This window comes from Podarcis tiliguerta, assembly GCF_965153285.1.
Source record: "Podarcis tiliguerta genome assembly, chromosome: 6".
NCBI lineage: Eukaryota > Metazoa > Chordata > Lepidosauria > Squamata > Lacertidae > Podarcis > Podarcis tiliguerta.
Genome location: NC_139539.1, coordinates 48,289,681 through 48,302,899, shown reverse-complemented (window position 1 = coordinate 48,302,899; position 13,219 = coordinate 48,289,681). Strand labels below are relative to the sequence as shown.

Sequence of the window (13,219 nt, the reverse complement as noted above, 5' to 3'; positions counted from 1 at the left end):
TTTTTAAAAAGCTGTTTAAGAAGTTTGCGCAAGTGACGTTCCCATAATAAAAACAAGGCATGTGCATTTTACACAGTTCCAATTCGATTGCCAATTGCAAGCATTTTTGTTTACATTTCGTTCTAATATTTCTATCTGATTTGTCAGAATTCCAGCTTCTCTTTTTTATATAAAAAAAGGAGAAGCAGGTACTCATTTCCAAAGACTGGAAGAATGAGTTTGTAAAGACTAAGGCAGCATCTCCTAAATGCTTAGACCAAAAAGTGTCCAGTGCTAAAGTGACTTTTAAATATACTTCAAAAAGTTCACCATTTCCCCTCTCCCATGTGTCAGTATCCTACGAGCCCCATTCTTCCTCCTCCTCCAACAGTGCAGTTAAGATAGCATAGGGCAACCTGATATGTTTCTCTAAGCAGTTAAGTTCTGCTGATAGGCTGGCCTGGTGTATGAAAATTAGGTAATCAAGTAATCCAACGTTCACATAATTTGTTGAGACTTCTGTGAAGCTGTAGCAAATTTAAGCTGTTTAAGTTGTGGGATTCTGTTTCACAGTTGACTAAAAGCAGATTTAAAGACAGCAGCTACTATGTGGAAGCCACTGAAAAAAGCATTTTCCCACATTGGTACAGTCAAACCTTGGCTCCCAAACGCCTCTGGTTTTGGAAAGTTTCGGCTTCCAAATGCCCAAAACCCAGAAGTAAATGTTCCGGTTTTTGAATATTTTTCAGAAGCTGAACGTCCAACACAGCTTCCTGCAACCAATCAGAAGCCGTGCCTCGGTTGTCGAACAGTTCGGAAGCTGAACGGGCTTCCGGAATGGATTACGTTCGACAACCAAGGTTTGACTACTTGGACTACTGCAATGCGCTCTACGTGGGGCTACCTTTGAAGGTGACCCAGAAACTGCAATTAATCCAGAATGCGGCAGCTAGACTGGTGACTGGGAGTGGCTGCCGAGACCACATAACACCGGTCCTGAGAGATCTGCATTGGCTCCCAGTACGTTTCCGAGCACAATTCAAAGTGTTGGTCCTGTATACCTGAAGGAGCATCTCCACCCCCATTGTTCAGTCCGGACTCTGAGACCCAGCGCTGAGGTCCTTCTGGCGGTTCCCTCATTGTGAGAAGTGAGGTTACAGGGAACCAGACAGAGGGCCTTCTTGGTAGTGGCGCCCACCCTGTGGAACACCCTCCCTTCAGATGTGAAGGAAATAAGCAGCTATCCTATCTTTTAAAGACATCTGAAGGCAGCCCTGGTTAGGGAAGTTTTTAATATTTAATGCTGTATTGTTTTTAACACTTGATTGGGAGCCGCCCAGAGTGGCTGGGGAAACTCAACCAGATGGGCGGGGTATAAATAATAAATTTATTATTATTATTATTATTATTATTATTGACTGTACCTCATGTAGCAGATATCCTTAGCCTCTGTGCTGGCATCTACACTTACAGCATCTACATGCCAGACTTCCACAGCTCAGGTAGTGGCTGCATGTGTCAAGATCTCTTTAAATGTTACAGTACACAGTTGTTGCTAACATTAGTGCAGGCAGTTCATATACTATAATCTGCTCAGGCTAGATTATAGAGCTGCTCAGGCAACTCGCTGCTGCTTCCAGAATGTGTCCTGTTTCACTGGAATTCAGGGTGTCAGTGGGTATCTCCAAACCCCAGACAGAGTGAGGAGATGGCAAGTTATTTTCTGCATTTGAAGGAAGGAATGGAACTCTGTAGGACCAGCTTTCTTCCCCCAACCTCTCACAGTGCCCAGTGCCATGGACTGACACCCCATAATACAGTGAGAGACCCAGCTAAACCAGGAATAGGCATGACCAAACACAAAACAAACCCAGACAAAATGGGAGCGTATCCTCTCATATTCTGGCGTCAGCTCCACCTAGTGAGATAACAGAGGCTGTTTGTAGCTACGAACCTGAGAAGGGTTGTTGAGCAGCATGCAAGCAGGAACCAAGATGCTCTCCATTTCAGAAACCAAAGCTATGCCTGCTGCAGAACCACTGCTCAAAAGGTTGCCAGTCCTACCTTGCAGGAAGGCTACAGGCTGGCACTTCTAATCCTCACATATATTCAAGAGTAGGGGAAGCCTCTCTTGCATGGGTCAAGCATGTCTAGATCTTCAGGAGAAGGCATGCCTTCTGTTACTCAGAGATCCTGGGGGCAACGCCCAAGTCCTGAAGGAAGCTTAAAGCTCAGTGCAGCACAAAAGGATAGTGGCAATCATTGTTTCTCTCTGTCGAGGCACAGCATAAGCAAGCGAACACAATGGGGAAGATTACCAAGCCACAGCCAAGGGAAAATGTGGCCTTATTGAGTCCTCAAGCTCAACTCCTACACCTCCTTCTCAAGGGATTCCATGCATGTGTATTTCAATATTTTCTATATCCATCCAGTTCTGACCTCCAGGGCAAGAGAGTGAACATAGCAATATTACCTGTGAGTTGACAGTCTGCCCCATGGGGATTCGTGAGCACTCCAGTGCATACTGCTTCACACAGAAATAGCAGCCCTAAGGAGAACGGCACCGGATGAGAGATTGGCTTTTATCTGCCCCTAACAACTACACACCGGCATCTACAATGTTAACTACTGCTTTAAAAACTGTATTCCTGCTTTCATTCAGGATAGGCTGTCTCAACCTGTATCCCTCCCCCAATGCCCATTGAGTGTGTGTGTCAGTTGAGTGGTTAGCCATACCTTCAACTTAGACCCACCTCGCCCAACTGGCCTATGAGCACTTGCGATGGCCGCTTCCCCTTAAACAAACTGGTCTGGCCTGTTGTGCTTAGCACGGAAGGAAAACCTGTTTCCACTCACCTGGAAAGCTAGCTCCATGAGCACGATTCCCCCAGGCAGAGCTCTCTGCAAGTGGTACGTGGTGACAGGAGGGCTGGCGCTCTGGAAAAGAAGCATTTGCGCTGCAACAAGCTCTGGGACCCTTTTTTGATGCCTAGGGAACATGCTCCACCCCTCTCTCCAATGGCCAAGCCCTCTCTCCCTGCCAGAAGGCCCCCCCAGTCCCCCCAACTCAAAAAGCCAGGCTGCTCACCTTTGGGCTCCCCTCCGCCTTTGGCCTGGTGTATGAGAAAGAGGCCCGGCCCTCAATGCCCATTGCTGCCAGAGCTCGGATCCTGCTGGTGCTGCTGAAGAGCAGAAGAGAGACAGGGAGGGGGAAGATTAAAGATCTACAAGGGTGTGCTGGGGGTTAGAAACAGACTGGGATCTGCGAGTGAACACCCCATCACATTTCTTCTACGACACACTTCCCATGGAGCTCTTGCTGATTCTCCATCCCTCTACGCAAGCATGTCTTCCATAAACTTGTTGCTGCCCAAAGCAGCATTGCCATCATTATTCTTAACCTGATGTCTTACCCACCCTTCAACATAAGGCAGGGGTCAGCAACCTGCGGCCCATGAATCACCACCACCCGCTCGGGGACACCTGCCGCCCACTAGGTCAGCTCCTGTACGCAGCGCTAAACTGGTGCGGAGCAGAGTGGGGACCGCCTTCCACGATGTTGGCTGGCTTCCCATTGGCTGCAGGAAGCTCCTGCAGCCAATGGGAAGCTGCGCACGCCTCCTCCGCGCCGGAAATAGTGTTTGCACATGCGTGCGCACTCCAACCCACTGCAGCGTCTGCGGGACCGGGAACCAGCCCAAGCCACAAAAACTTTGCCGACCCCTGCCGTAAAGTGTCGGAGTTACAGCCACCTGAAGGTACAATAACAAAAACTGTTTAGGACGAATTACAGTCACCACAATAGGTGGATCCATATATTTACTACTACCACTTGTGCCCTTCCAGCAATCCCCACTGACCTGCGGGTGGGGGACGGCGGGCGCACCTGCACCACAATGAAGCCCATGCTCTGCAGGTACTGGATGTACTGCTGCAGGAAAGTGTGGCACAGCTCCAGCAGCCAGGCCTCATCCTTGGTCCGACATGGCAGCCCCTCTGCGGAGTCACAGCTGTGGCTGCGGTCCCTACCAGATGCCGTGGAGTCATTTGAGCGGTGTCGCTTCTGAATGGCAAAGGAGTAATGGGAGAATTGGCATTTTTCCTCTGAGTAGGCAAGAGAAAAAGTGCCTTAGAGGAAGGGTGGCTAACTGCCTATTCAGGAGGTGGCATGGCCTTCCAAGCACATTTTTCTATCCTATCCCCAAGACCCCACTGAATTTTGCAGCGAGGCAAAAATCCTCCCCCCTCTCCCAAATCCAGTCATCAGATCAATAATGGGCAGGGAGGGCCTATACCCCACTTCTCAGATGATGCGCATGTGCATGTGTGTGGGGAACCTTTGAGGTCTCAGGAGGGTTGGGCAGAGTGCATGTAGCTCAGGTGGAAAAAAAGATTAGCCACTCCTTCCTTAGAGTCATATTTGCGCTTTCAGTTTTCATCCAATGCCTTTAAAAAGGAGCTGTGGAAGGGGGGGATTATTGGTTTGCTTCTGTTCTTATTTTTATTATGGATTTTGTGTTTTTCAATATTGTGGTTTCATGTTGTGAACTGCCCTGAGATTTGTGAGTACAGGGTGGTGTACAAATTTAATAATAAATAATCAAACCCATCCCCAGAAATCAGCTTTGATAAAACTTGGGGATACATAGAGAGTAGGGTCCTGCCCCACTCCTAGCCCCCAAAGGCTAGGAGACTCTCAACTCCATCACCTAGGTTCTGCCAACCTCCTTCTAAGCCATGGGAAAGGCCTCTTGTAAGTGTCTCCTCAGCTGCCTTTTCCCGGTATAGCCGGGGATAAAAGAAATATGGGAGGGAGGAATGACAGCATTATGAAGGACTCTCTCCCCTCTCCCCACCCCCCACTTCACCTTCCCCTCCGGCTTGTTCTGCTGGTCAGCCTGAATCTGTTGCCGGAAGGTGGGATCAAAGAGCAACGGCGTGGCACAATAATGGACCAGGCGGGAGGACTGCTTCAGCGTTTCCAGATCTGCAAGCTGCACAGACACAGACACAGGAGGTTAACTACGACAGGTCTCCAGGCCCATTCCATATGGCCCCAAAGCGTCAACCCTGGCCACGTAAAAACTTTGGGAGATTAAGAAGTGGAGCTGGTAGAGTTACACAGTGATCATGAGCTCAGTTCCCAAGGATTTTGCTCCTGCCCATAGAAAACATATGCAAGCATGGCATTGGCAGCTTGACAACACAGCTCCGATCTTGTGGCATTTAGATGATGTGCCCATTTCTTCATTTCTGAAAGCCTGGGGGGGGGGGCGGCTGTCAATGACTAAGAGCCATGATGGCTCTGCTCTTCCTTCACAGCTGGAGGCAGCGATGCTTCCGAATACCAGTTGCTAGAAGCCACGGGAGGGGAGAAGGCTCTTGTGCTCTAATCCTGCTTGCAGACATGCCCTAAGCCTAATGTTTCCTTTGAAGTTCCATATGAAGCGATGCATTCACTTATTAAAACAAAGACCCACCTCATCCCCATTAACAGAGGCTGCTAAGAGAAGCACGCACAGCCCAGTTTCATTTCTCTATCCTTGCGAGATTCGACACTCACATGCTCACGTCAGCTTATTATGCGAGGTGACATCTCTTACCTACCTCAGTCTAGATCACCACATCCCGTGAGCATGATGGTAAGGATAGCGTCTGAGGCACCTTACGTCACCTTCTCAATTTACACTACAAAACAGCTGCTTACATGGTACATATTCTCATCTGTCGGCAATAATGAAAGACCAGAGCGATCACAGAGGGGAATGGCCTTCGTGTCATTCCACCTGACCTTCCCTGAACATAGCCAAGAACGAAGCAGCGCAGTGCACAGACTTTCTCAGGGCAGGTACAATTTCCACTGGAAGCAGTGGCACTTGTGTACTCCTGCTGTGTCCTCCCCAACACGCAACCCCACCCAACATCCCATAACCTCGGATCAGCTGCTGAAGGTGGAATTGTGCAGATGGCTTCCATGTGCGAAGCATTAACAGTGTCTTGGGTTCTGCTTTTTTAAAAGGCGGGTGTTGAAGCACAATGCCTTCTAGGTCCTGTAGTTTCATATGATGTTGCCTTTTCCTGGGGAAGAACAGCCCATCCCATGCCACCTTCCCTCTCACTGTTTCCCAAGAACAAGCCCCACCCCACCCCAATATTTGGGAAGCAGCGTCAAGGCCCTGGCACCTAAGTGCTGCCCACATCCCAGCCGCTTTCCCACCCCCTTGAAAAACCACAACTCACAGTGATGGGCATGTTGGACTGTGCAGACCGCTGTTGCCACGTCACAAAGAGATTCTCAATTTTCATCTGTTTCTCCAGCTCTGTGGAACAGGAGCAAAGGCTGAGGAGAGCAGGACCAGAGCCCCAGGGCCCTTCCTCAAACAAGACCTCGTTTTCTGGCAAGCTTTCCCTGCAGACAACTCAAGCCACCTCACTGTTTCACATCAGCTCACATATGCACAGCAGACAGAGAATGACTCTACTCGAAGCCATTCCTCTCCACCCCATTCGCTCTTACAGCTTGCCACTGCCTTGCTTTTGGCTGCCCTGGTAAACCCCTCATGGGCAAAGACTTGTGCAAAGCCCTTTAGGATACAGCTGCAGGGAGTGCAGTCCTTTGTCCCTGTCCTCCCACTTGCCTTTCCGCTCCATGCTCTTGATCTCCAGAAACTGAGCTCCGTGCTGGGCCACACGATCAAGCGTGGCCATCTCTGGGCTATGAAGGGTAGGCTGGTTGACCGAGACGTCTCGGAGGGCCTCGTCGAAGGGTACCATATCCGGAGGGAAGTGCAGAGGCTGCAGGATGCGGGCAGAGCTGCCGAGGCGACCGGGCTCCCTGCCTGCGGGGACGCTAGGGCTCCGGATCAGGAGATCCACATCCAGTGTTGAGTTCAGGAAGGGATTTTGCTCCTGGATAGAGATAATTAATGAGAGCCAGTCGTGGACAGAGCACCCTGCACACAGGAATGCACAAAGCAGGGCGTACCTGTTTGCTGTCCTCATGCCACGGGGTGTCCATGTAGCAGTAGTGATGGAAGAGCCCAAGCTTCTGGCTGATCAGGCAGTGCACCACATGGGCGCGGGCATTCTGCCACTGCAGCAAGCGGGTGAGGGAGCTACTCAGGGCACTGCCCTGGTCCACCGACCAGTTGTAGGTATGCAGCACCAGCTGGAGGGGGAAAGGGAAGCAATGCAAGACCAGACTCGGGCTGCTGATCCAGACTGGGACGGCTCTCAAGCTCCTTTATTATTATTATTATTATTATTATTACTATTATTATTACACTTTTCAAGTTTATACATTTGACTGATTTTACAATCATTTTGACATTTCAAAACTTGATTTCCTTCCCCCTCTTCCTGCAGTTCCTTAAATGTATTTTTAATATCTTCTGCATATCCAAATTAAGTTAATTTGCTCATTTATTCATCTACTTTAAATATATACTCTTACGAAACTGCAGGTTGTTACAATAATCCTGCCAATGTTCTTATCTGTTTACAATTTATCTGTAAATATTCAATAAACCATTTCCATTCTCTTATAAAAAGTTTGTTATCTTGATTTCTTATTCTTCCAGTAAGTTTTGCCATTTCTGCATATTCCATAAGTATTTGTACCTATTCTTCCTTTGCTGGGACTTCTGCTTCTTTCCATTTTTTGGACGACTCCCAAGTTCTAACTGAGCCCAGAGGTTTTGCAGTGGCTGCATCACTAACTCAGCCGATACCCACCTTTTTGTCAATGATCTCCATGAAAAGAAATCTTTGCCGGGGAGCTACATCACAACTTTTCTCTGCAGACCCAAGCTCGGTGGCCTCAAAACGCTGTAATCCCTTGGTGGCTGAATGAGACAAGACACCACCACAAAGCTGAGTTCAGTTTGCGAGATTCCTGCCTATACGCAGATATATTAAAAAAACCTGCTGCCCCTTTCTGGCTCCCCACTCTCAACTCACCTTGCTCTGTGCTGCAGTGCCACTGGTGGAAGCTGCGTCCAAGCAGGGCGAAGTGTCGAATGACAGCTGGCCGAGTGCTGGTGCTCGGTGTCAGGGAATGTGGTACAAAGGACGCCCCTTGGGGACCACTGCAGCAGGAGACAAGCAGCTAAGTCAAGGCACAAGAACACCCGTCCTATAGACCCAGTCCCCTCTCCCACATGTAACATTCCCACCCTGCTAAGGAAGCACCCCTAGGCAATTTCCAGTGGCTGCCTCTCAGCTGATCTACCAAGCTACTCTTCAAGGGAGCACACACTTAGCACCTACCTGACTTTTTCAAACACTTTGACAGTGGTGTCATTTGCCAAAGTAGTGACTAGGTTCACTACCTCAAGCATGATGGAGGGGAGCAGGAAGCGGGACACACTTTCCGTGGCACATTGCTGCACTGAGGGACACCCTGCAGAGGGAAATGCAAAGTGGGTCACTGGTTTTGCTGCACCAAAGCATTAAAAGTAAATAAATTGGGCCATTTTGTGGCACCATCAGCCTGGTGGTTGCTGTCCTGTCTCCATCCAACAAAGGGGAATGGAAGCAAACCAATCACCTGCATTCATTCCTGCATCTATTGGAAAGAGGGACGTGTACCCAGAGCCTGCATGAACCTTTCCATGTTCTAGGTCAAAAAGCCCCGGATTCCATGCTCAGAATAGTATAAGCAGAGAGACAGGGAAGCATGTGGTCAATAAGAAAGGCGCATATGCTCAACAGGGTACACAAGCCAAAGCCACACCTATTTGCTCTTAATCTGGTTTCTGAGCCTTAACCAATTAACCTCATGTTTGCAAGCTTTTCTCCCCAAGACAGAGGTTAGACATGGGTCGATACCTAATGCTAGGCGTCCTCAGAATAGATCCATTTAATCAATGGACTTAAGTTACTTAGTGTACCGCCATTCAATCTAATGGGTCTAACTCCACCACGTATGTCTTAGTTGGGTATCGCCCATGGGGCTCTGCTTCCTTTCTAAGAAGCTTGGGATCTCATATTCTTCAGGAAAACAAAATTGAAGGTAGAATATCTCCATGCTGAGTGAAGGCAGGACTAGCTGAGGCACTGAAGGATTAGGGCACAGACTAAGTACATACCCAGGCGGTTCATGAATGCCATCCAGGACTGGCAGGTCTGGCTGAAAATTGGGTGCAGGACTCCGACATCCCCCTCCTCTAGCTGGCAGGCGCGGCGTCTGCAAAGAGGAGATCCACTGCCAAGGTTAAAACCAAAGGGAAAGAACGAGGACGCTGGGCCAGGCCCCTGAAGTGTGTGAAAGGTTACAGTGCCCAGAAGCCAGCAGCCATAATCCTGCACAATCCGTACTCAGCAGCACCAGCGCTGTCCTCGCAGTATGCAGAGAGGGCCAGCCTTGGGCGTGTGGGAAGGAGTTTTTCTGTGTGTGCAGACGCACACACAATCCAGTTCATAGATTAAAGGCTGGGTTTTGGACTGAGGCATTTCCCCCTCCCACTGCATTAAGAGGGTGGGGAAAGACTGCCAGGACGCTTGCCTCTGGGCCTGCCCCTGCTCAGAAGCTGCCGCAGCACGTTCGTGGCTCGAGGGCTGTTTCACACTCTCGGTCTTGTGGCGGCGGCGGGTTCGGCTCTCTTCAGGCCGCTCCAGCACTATGTCATCCGTGGTCTTGGGGCTCCCTTGCTCTACCACCTCTGGTTTGCTCTGGGGGAAAAAACAAGGCCGTGAAGAGACAGAGGAAGAAATGCATGGGGCCTATTTCCCATTTCTCTGGCACAGATGGTTTCAGGCCAGCAAGGATCTGTATTGCACAAGCTGTATTGCACAACTCAGTATTTATATATAGCACTTTATTTTCGCAATAACCCCCCTGAGGTTTGATTCTGGGTCAAAGTGGCCCTCAGCCCCAAGGCGGCTAGGCATCCTAATACATGAATTGCAGTGGGTGGAGACTGTGGCTATCATCTCTAACATGCTTACTAGGGAGTAAGTCACAACAAACACAGTGAAATTTGCTTAAACAGGCCCAGGGTTGCACTGTGAGACCAGAGGGCTTGCCTGAAGCTCCTTCATGGACCTCATGGCAGAGCAGATCCTATTCTTAGCTACTATGCCAGAGCAAAGCCATATATGATCTAACAAGCTCGCCTGTCACGACAAAAAACAGAGATATTGCCAAGCATCTGACAGACCACAATCCATGGCTGGCGAACTATGTTTCACTTGGTGGTTGTAAGTTAGTGCAGGTTGGCACTTTGCTGTAACAGTTCTTGAATCCAGAGCTCTTGGTTCTGGGCTCTCTCTTTCTCACCACCCCCAGAGCATACATATCCCACCGCCATCTTCCCTGGACAGAGTCCTTACCCGCATGTCCCAGAAGCTTCGTCTCCCCAACTTGTTGGTGGGTGTGATGGGCTCACCAGCAGCTGCAGTGGGCACAGTGAAATGCGGGGCAGGTGGACACGCTCCTCGGCGTCTGCCAGGCGGCGTCAACCCTTTTGTTTCTGACATCGTCCGGCGCAGGCTTCCAACACTCCCTGGAAACTCTGGCTCAGCAGATGGATCGACACACAGTGGGTTGGGCAGCACACGGAACTCCATGAGGGCGTCACAGAGGGCATGGCGCAGAGCACTGCGCAGCCTTTCGGAGAGCTGCAGCAGGCTGATGTTGCCCTTCTCCCAAATGTCCAGGCGCACCAGAGGACAGAGTGCTTTGGAGGAAAAGCCAGCGTCAAGAGGATGTACCTTGGAAAAGGCAACGGCAATGCTGGCCTCTTACCAACCAGGCTCCCTAGGCTTCTAGGCAAGCCGACTCAAGCCCAATTACTTTGCCCATCTGATGCCACCGTTCCTAGAGAGCAGACAGAAGCCCTGCCTTCTCACCTGGCTGTGATGTGCCAGGCTCAGCCTGGTGCTTAGTGACAGCTGTCAAGCTCTCGAAATCTGCCTCCTGGAGAAAGGATGTGCTCAGCAATGCGGTGGGTGGTCTCACCCAGCGAGTCAATGAGATGGGATTTCCACGGTCGTCCACAAAGGATAGGGCAATGCATGCAATGCCTGCAGGGGGAAAGTCAAAGGGCCGCTTGAGTCCCAGAGGCCCAGCCCTCCACTAGCATAGAGCTCCTAGGAGGCCACAGCCTTAGGGAACTTGTTACAGACACACAGCCATCCTTTGGAATGCAACTCAGGGTGATTAAAAAAAAAAGTAATGTGGAAACAAGTCACAGGTGGGAAGGAGGGGTCGGGGTGGAAGACATGTAGCCAAGGAAGACACCACAATCACGGAGATAGGGAAGAGGCCTGCACTTGCTGGGGATGTGGGTTGCAAGCTGTCATCTGAAGGAAAGGATGCATTCATCACAGGTTCAGCAAAGCCCAACCAGCAAAAGCACCAAGGACGAGACAGGAGACAGATCACATCTCTCTGGGCATCATTTCCTGGTGCAGCAAGCAGCTCAGCCCCTGCACTGCACTCCAGCTTGCACTGCTGTGCAGTGTGATCATGCCAGGAGTCCCTCAGAAAAGTGGGAGGTGGAAGTTCCATGGAAAAAATGAGGGGGCACCGTTTGGGCTCTTCTAACCTTCCTTCTGACTGCTCATGTGCCACATTGATTAATGCCCAGGGCTGGAGGAAGGGAAAGGCAAGGTGGTTGCACTAGGAATCACACACTGTCTTACTGACATTTTCATGACAACATGCAGAAGGATATGCAAGGATTTAAGGGCTCAGGACCTGGACATCAGCACTGTAGGCTTCTAAATGGAAAACTAACAAGTCACAGGCAGAAGTAGAGAGTCTCCCACTAAGCAGAAGGTGGGCATGACATTGGCAAAGGCACTGTATACCATATCATTTCATTCAGAAGATAGCACCCATAGTCCCTATCTTCAAGGAGGCTCCCAGCATGCACCCTGTCTCCTGTCAGCTTTGCATGGGGGTCACATGGAAGGAAAAGGAATGCTTGCAGCAGTGCCTGCCGGGAAGGGAAGTCTACTCCAGGCTTACGGCAATTGTCCCCACAGATGTAATTCTCCCTGCTCTCAATGAACTTGGCAGCCAGATGAGAACAGAGGGAAAGAAGGAAGGGCGAGCGGCATTAATTGTCTCGCTGCCAATCATATAATCCCAAGACCAGGTAGTTTCTTACATTCAGCTACCTAAATAACTACAGAACAGACATAGCCTGCAACTAGAAAGCTTGCTAACAAAGACACAAGGGACCAAGTGAGCCAATTCACATGCTACTGAATGAAGCAACTTCCACCTCTAGTACCCTGGGTAAATATGGCACAAGTAAAATGTTCTGCCTGGTCCCCTGTATGAAGATTACTCAGACCAATTATAAGGGTGTTTACTGTGCATCCCCAAATGCGCACCAGGTCGGCAATCTCAATCTATCCATCAGCTGATGTCACCAGCTGCAACATCACAGCCTCACCAAGCTCTTCTCCCAGCTCCAAGTTTATGCAAGAGAAAAATGTTTTACTAATCCCATGGTACAAAATGAGGCGCCACAACAAATAATGCTCCATAAATGTATCCATCTTTTCTGAAACCCGCAAGACCTTTCACTCCCACAACTAAGGAGGCTATGACAGAAGTGAAATTCTCTCTCTCTCTCTCTCTCTCTCTGTCTGAAAGCAAATAGCAAATTTGCAGCCATTTCTATCTGGAGTCAGTGTGATTTCTTTAACCTGAGTCTCATCTCCAGTGTGTGTGTGTGGGGGGGGGGTCTTCTCGTGGCCAAAGTATATGGGTTAGGAAACTACCCAATGGAAAAGATGTGGGTGGCTACACAGAAGGGGGAAAGTGGGTGATACAGGAGGCATCAGAGCAGAAGCCAGAACAACAGCAGGCACAAGATCAAAATGAGGATGGGAGCAGCGCTGGAAAAAGTACAGCGGACCACTGGAATCTACAGAAACTACCTTGAAACTGGGAAGGTGGAAACAGGTGCTGCACAAGATCCAGCATGGAACCTACATGACAGAAGAATGTTCAGACACACTTTGAGGTGATGCGTTACCCACACAACCAGACCACAGTGCAGGTGGGAAATGAGGCAAGTGTATGGCACAATGCAGACACACAGACACACAAACTAACAGTACCCCACCACTGGGAGCCCCCAACAGTCCATAGGCTGCCAACTGACGCCCACAGTACCATATGACTCCCCACTTGACGTCTGCCTAGAGCTCATCACTGTGCTCTCACCTAAAAGTCAGTTCATTTTTAGCCCCCCAGTAGATATTTAATGAGCTCCAATGA

General features: G+C 49.7%; 1 protein-coding gene across 6 annotated transcripts in view; it reads right to left on the bottom strand.

The window, feature by feature from the left end:
- The window catches only part of SZT2 (SZT2 subunit of KICSTOR complex), a 77,144-nt gene that overhangs the window by 7,870 nt on the left and 56,055 nt on the right, over positions 1–13,219 (bottom strand). For 4 of the 6 annotated variants that reach the window (XM_083446007.1, XM_083446009.1, XM_083446008.1 and 1 more), the window contains exons 50-65: positions 12,877–12,927; positions 10,831–11,004; positions 10,312–10,658; positions 9,485–9,651; positions 9,069–9,166; positions 8,248–8,380; positions 7,939–8,066; positions 7,714–7,823; positions 6,965–7,147; positions 6,618–6,888; positions 6,220–6,299; positions 4,848–4,973; positions 3,840–4,042; positions 3,068–3,161; positions 2,836–2,916; positions 2,453–2,527 (exon numbers count right to left, since the gene is read on the bottom strand). In XM_083446007.1, the coding sequence (XP_083302133.1) occupies positions 2,453–2,527; positions 2,836–2,916; positions 3,068–3,161; positions 3,840–4,042; positions 4,848–4,973; positions 6,220–6,299; positions 6,618–6,888; positions 6,965–7,147; positions 7,714–7,823; positions 7,939–8,066; positions 8,248–8,380; positions 9,069–9,166; positions 9,485–9,651; positions 10,312–10,658; positions 10,831–11,004; positions 12,877–12,927 (2,321 nt within the window). The remainder of the gene's footprint in view (positions 1–2,452; positions 2,528–2,835; positions 2,917–3,067; positions 3,162–3,839; positions 4,043–4,847; positions 4,974–6,219; positions 6,300–6,617; positions 6,889–6,964; positions 7,148–7,713; positions 7,824–7,938; positions 8,067–8,247; positions 8,381–9,068; positions 9,167–9,484; positions 9,652–10,311; positions 10,659–10,830; positions 11,005–12,876; positions 12,928–13,219) is intronic. The other 2 variants (XM_083446011.1, XM_083446012.1) reach the window with 1 other exon arrangement.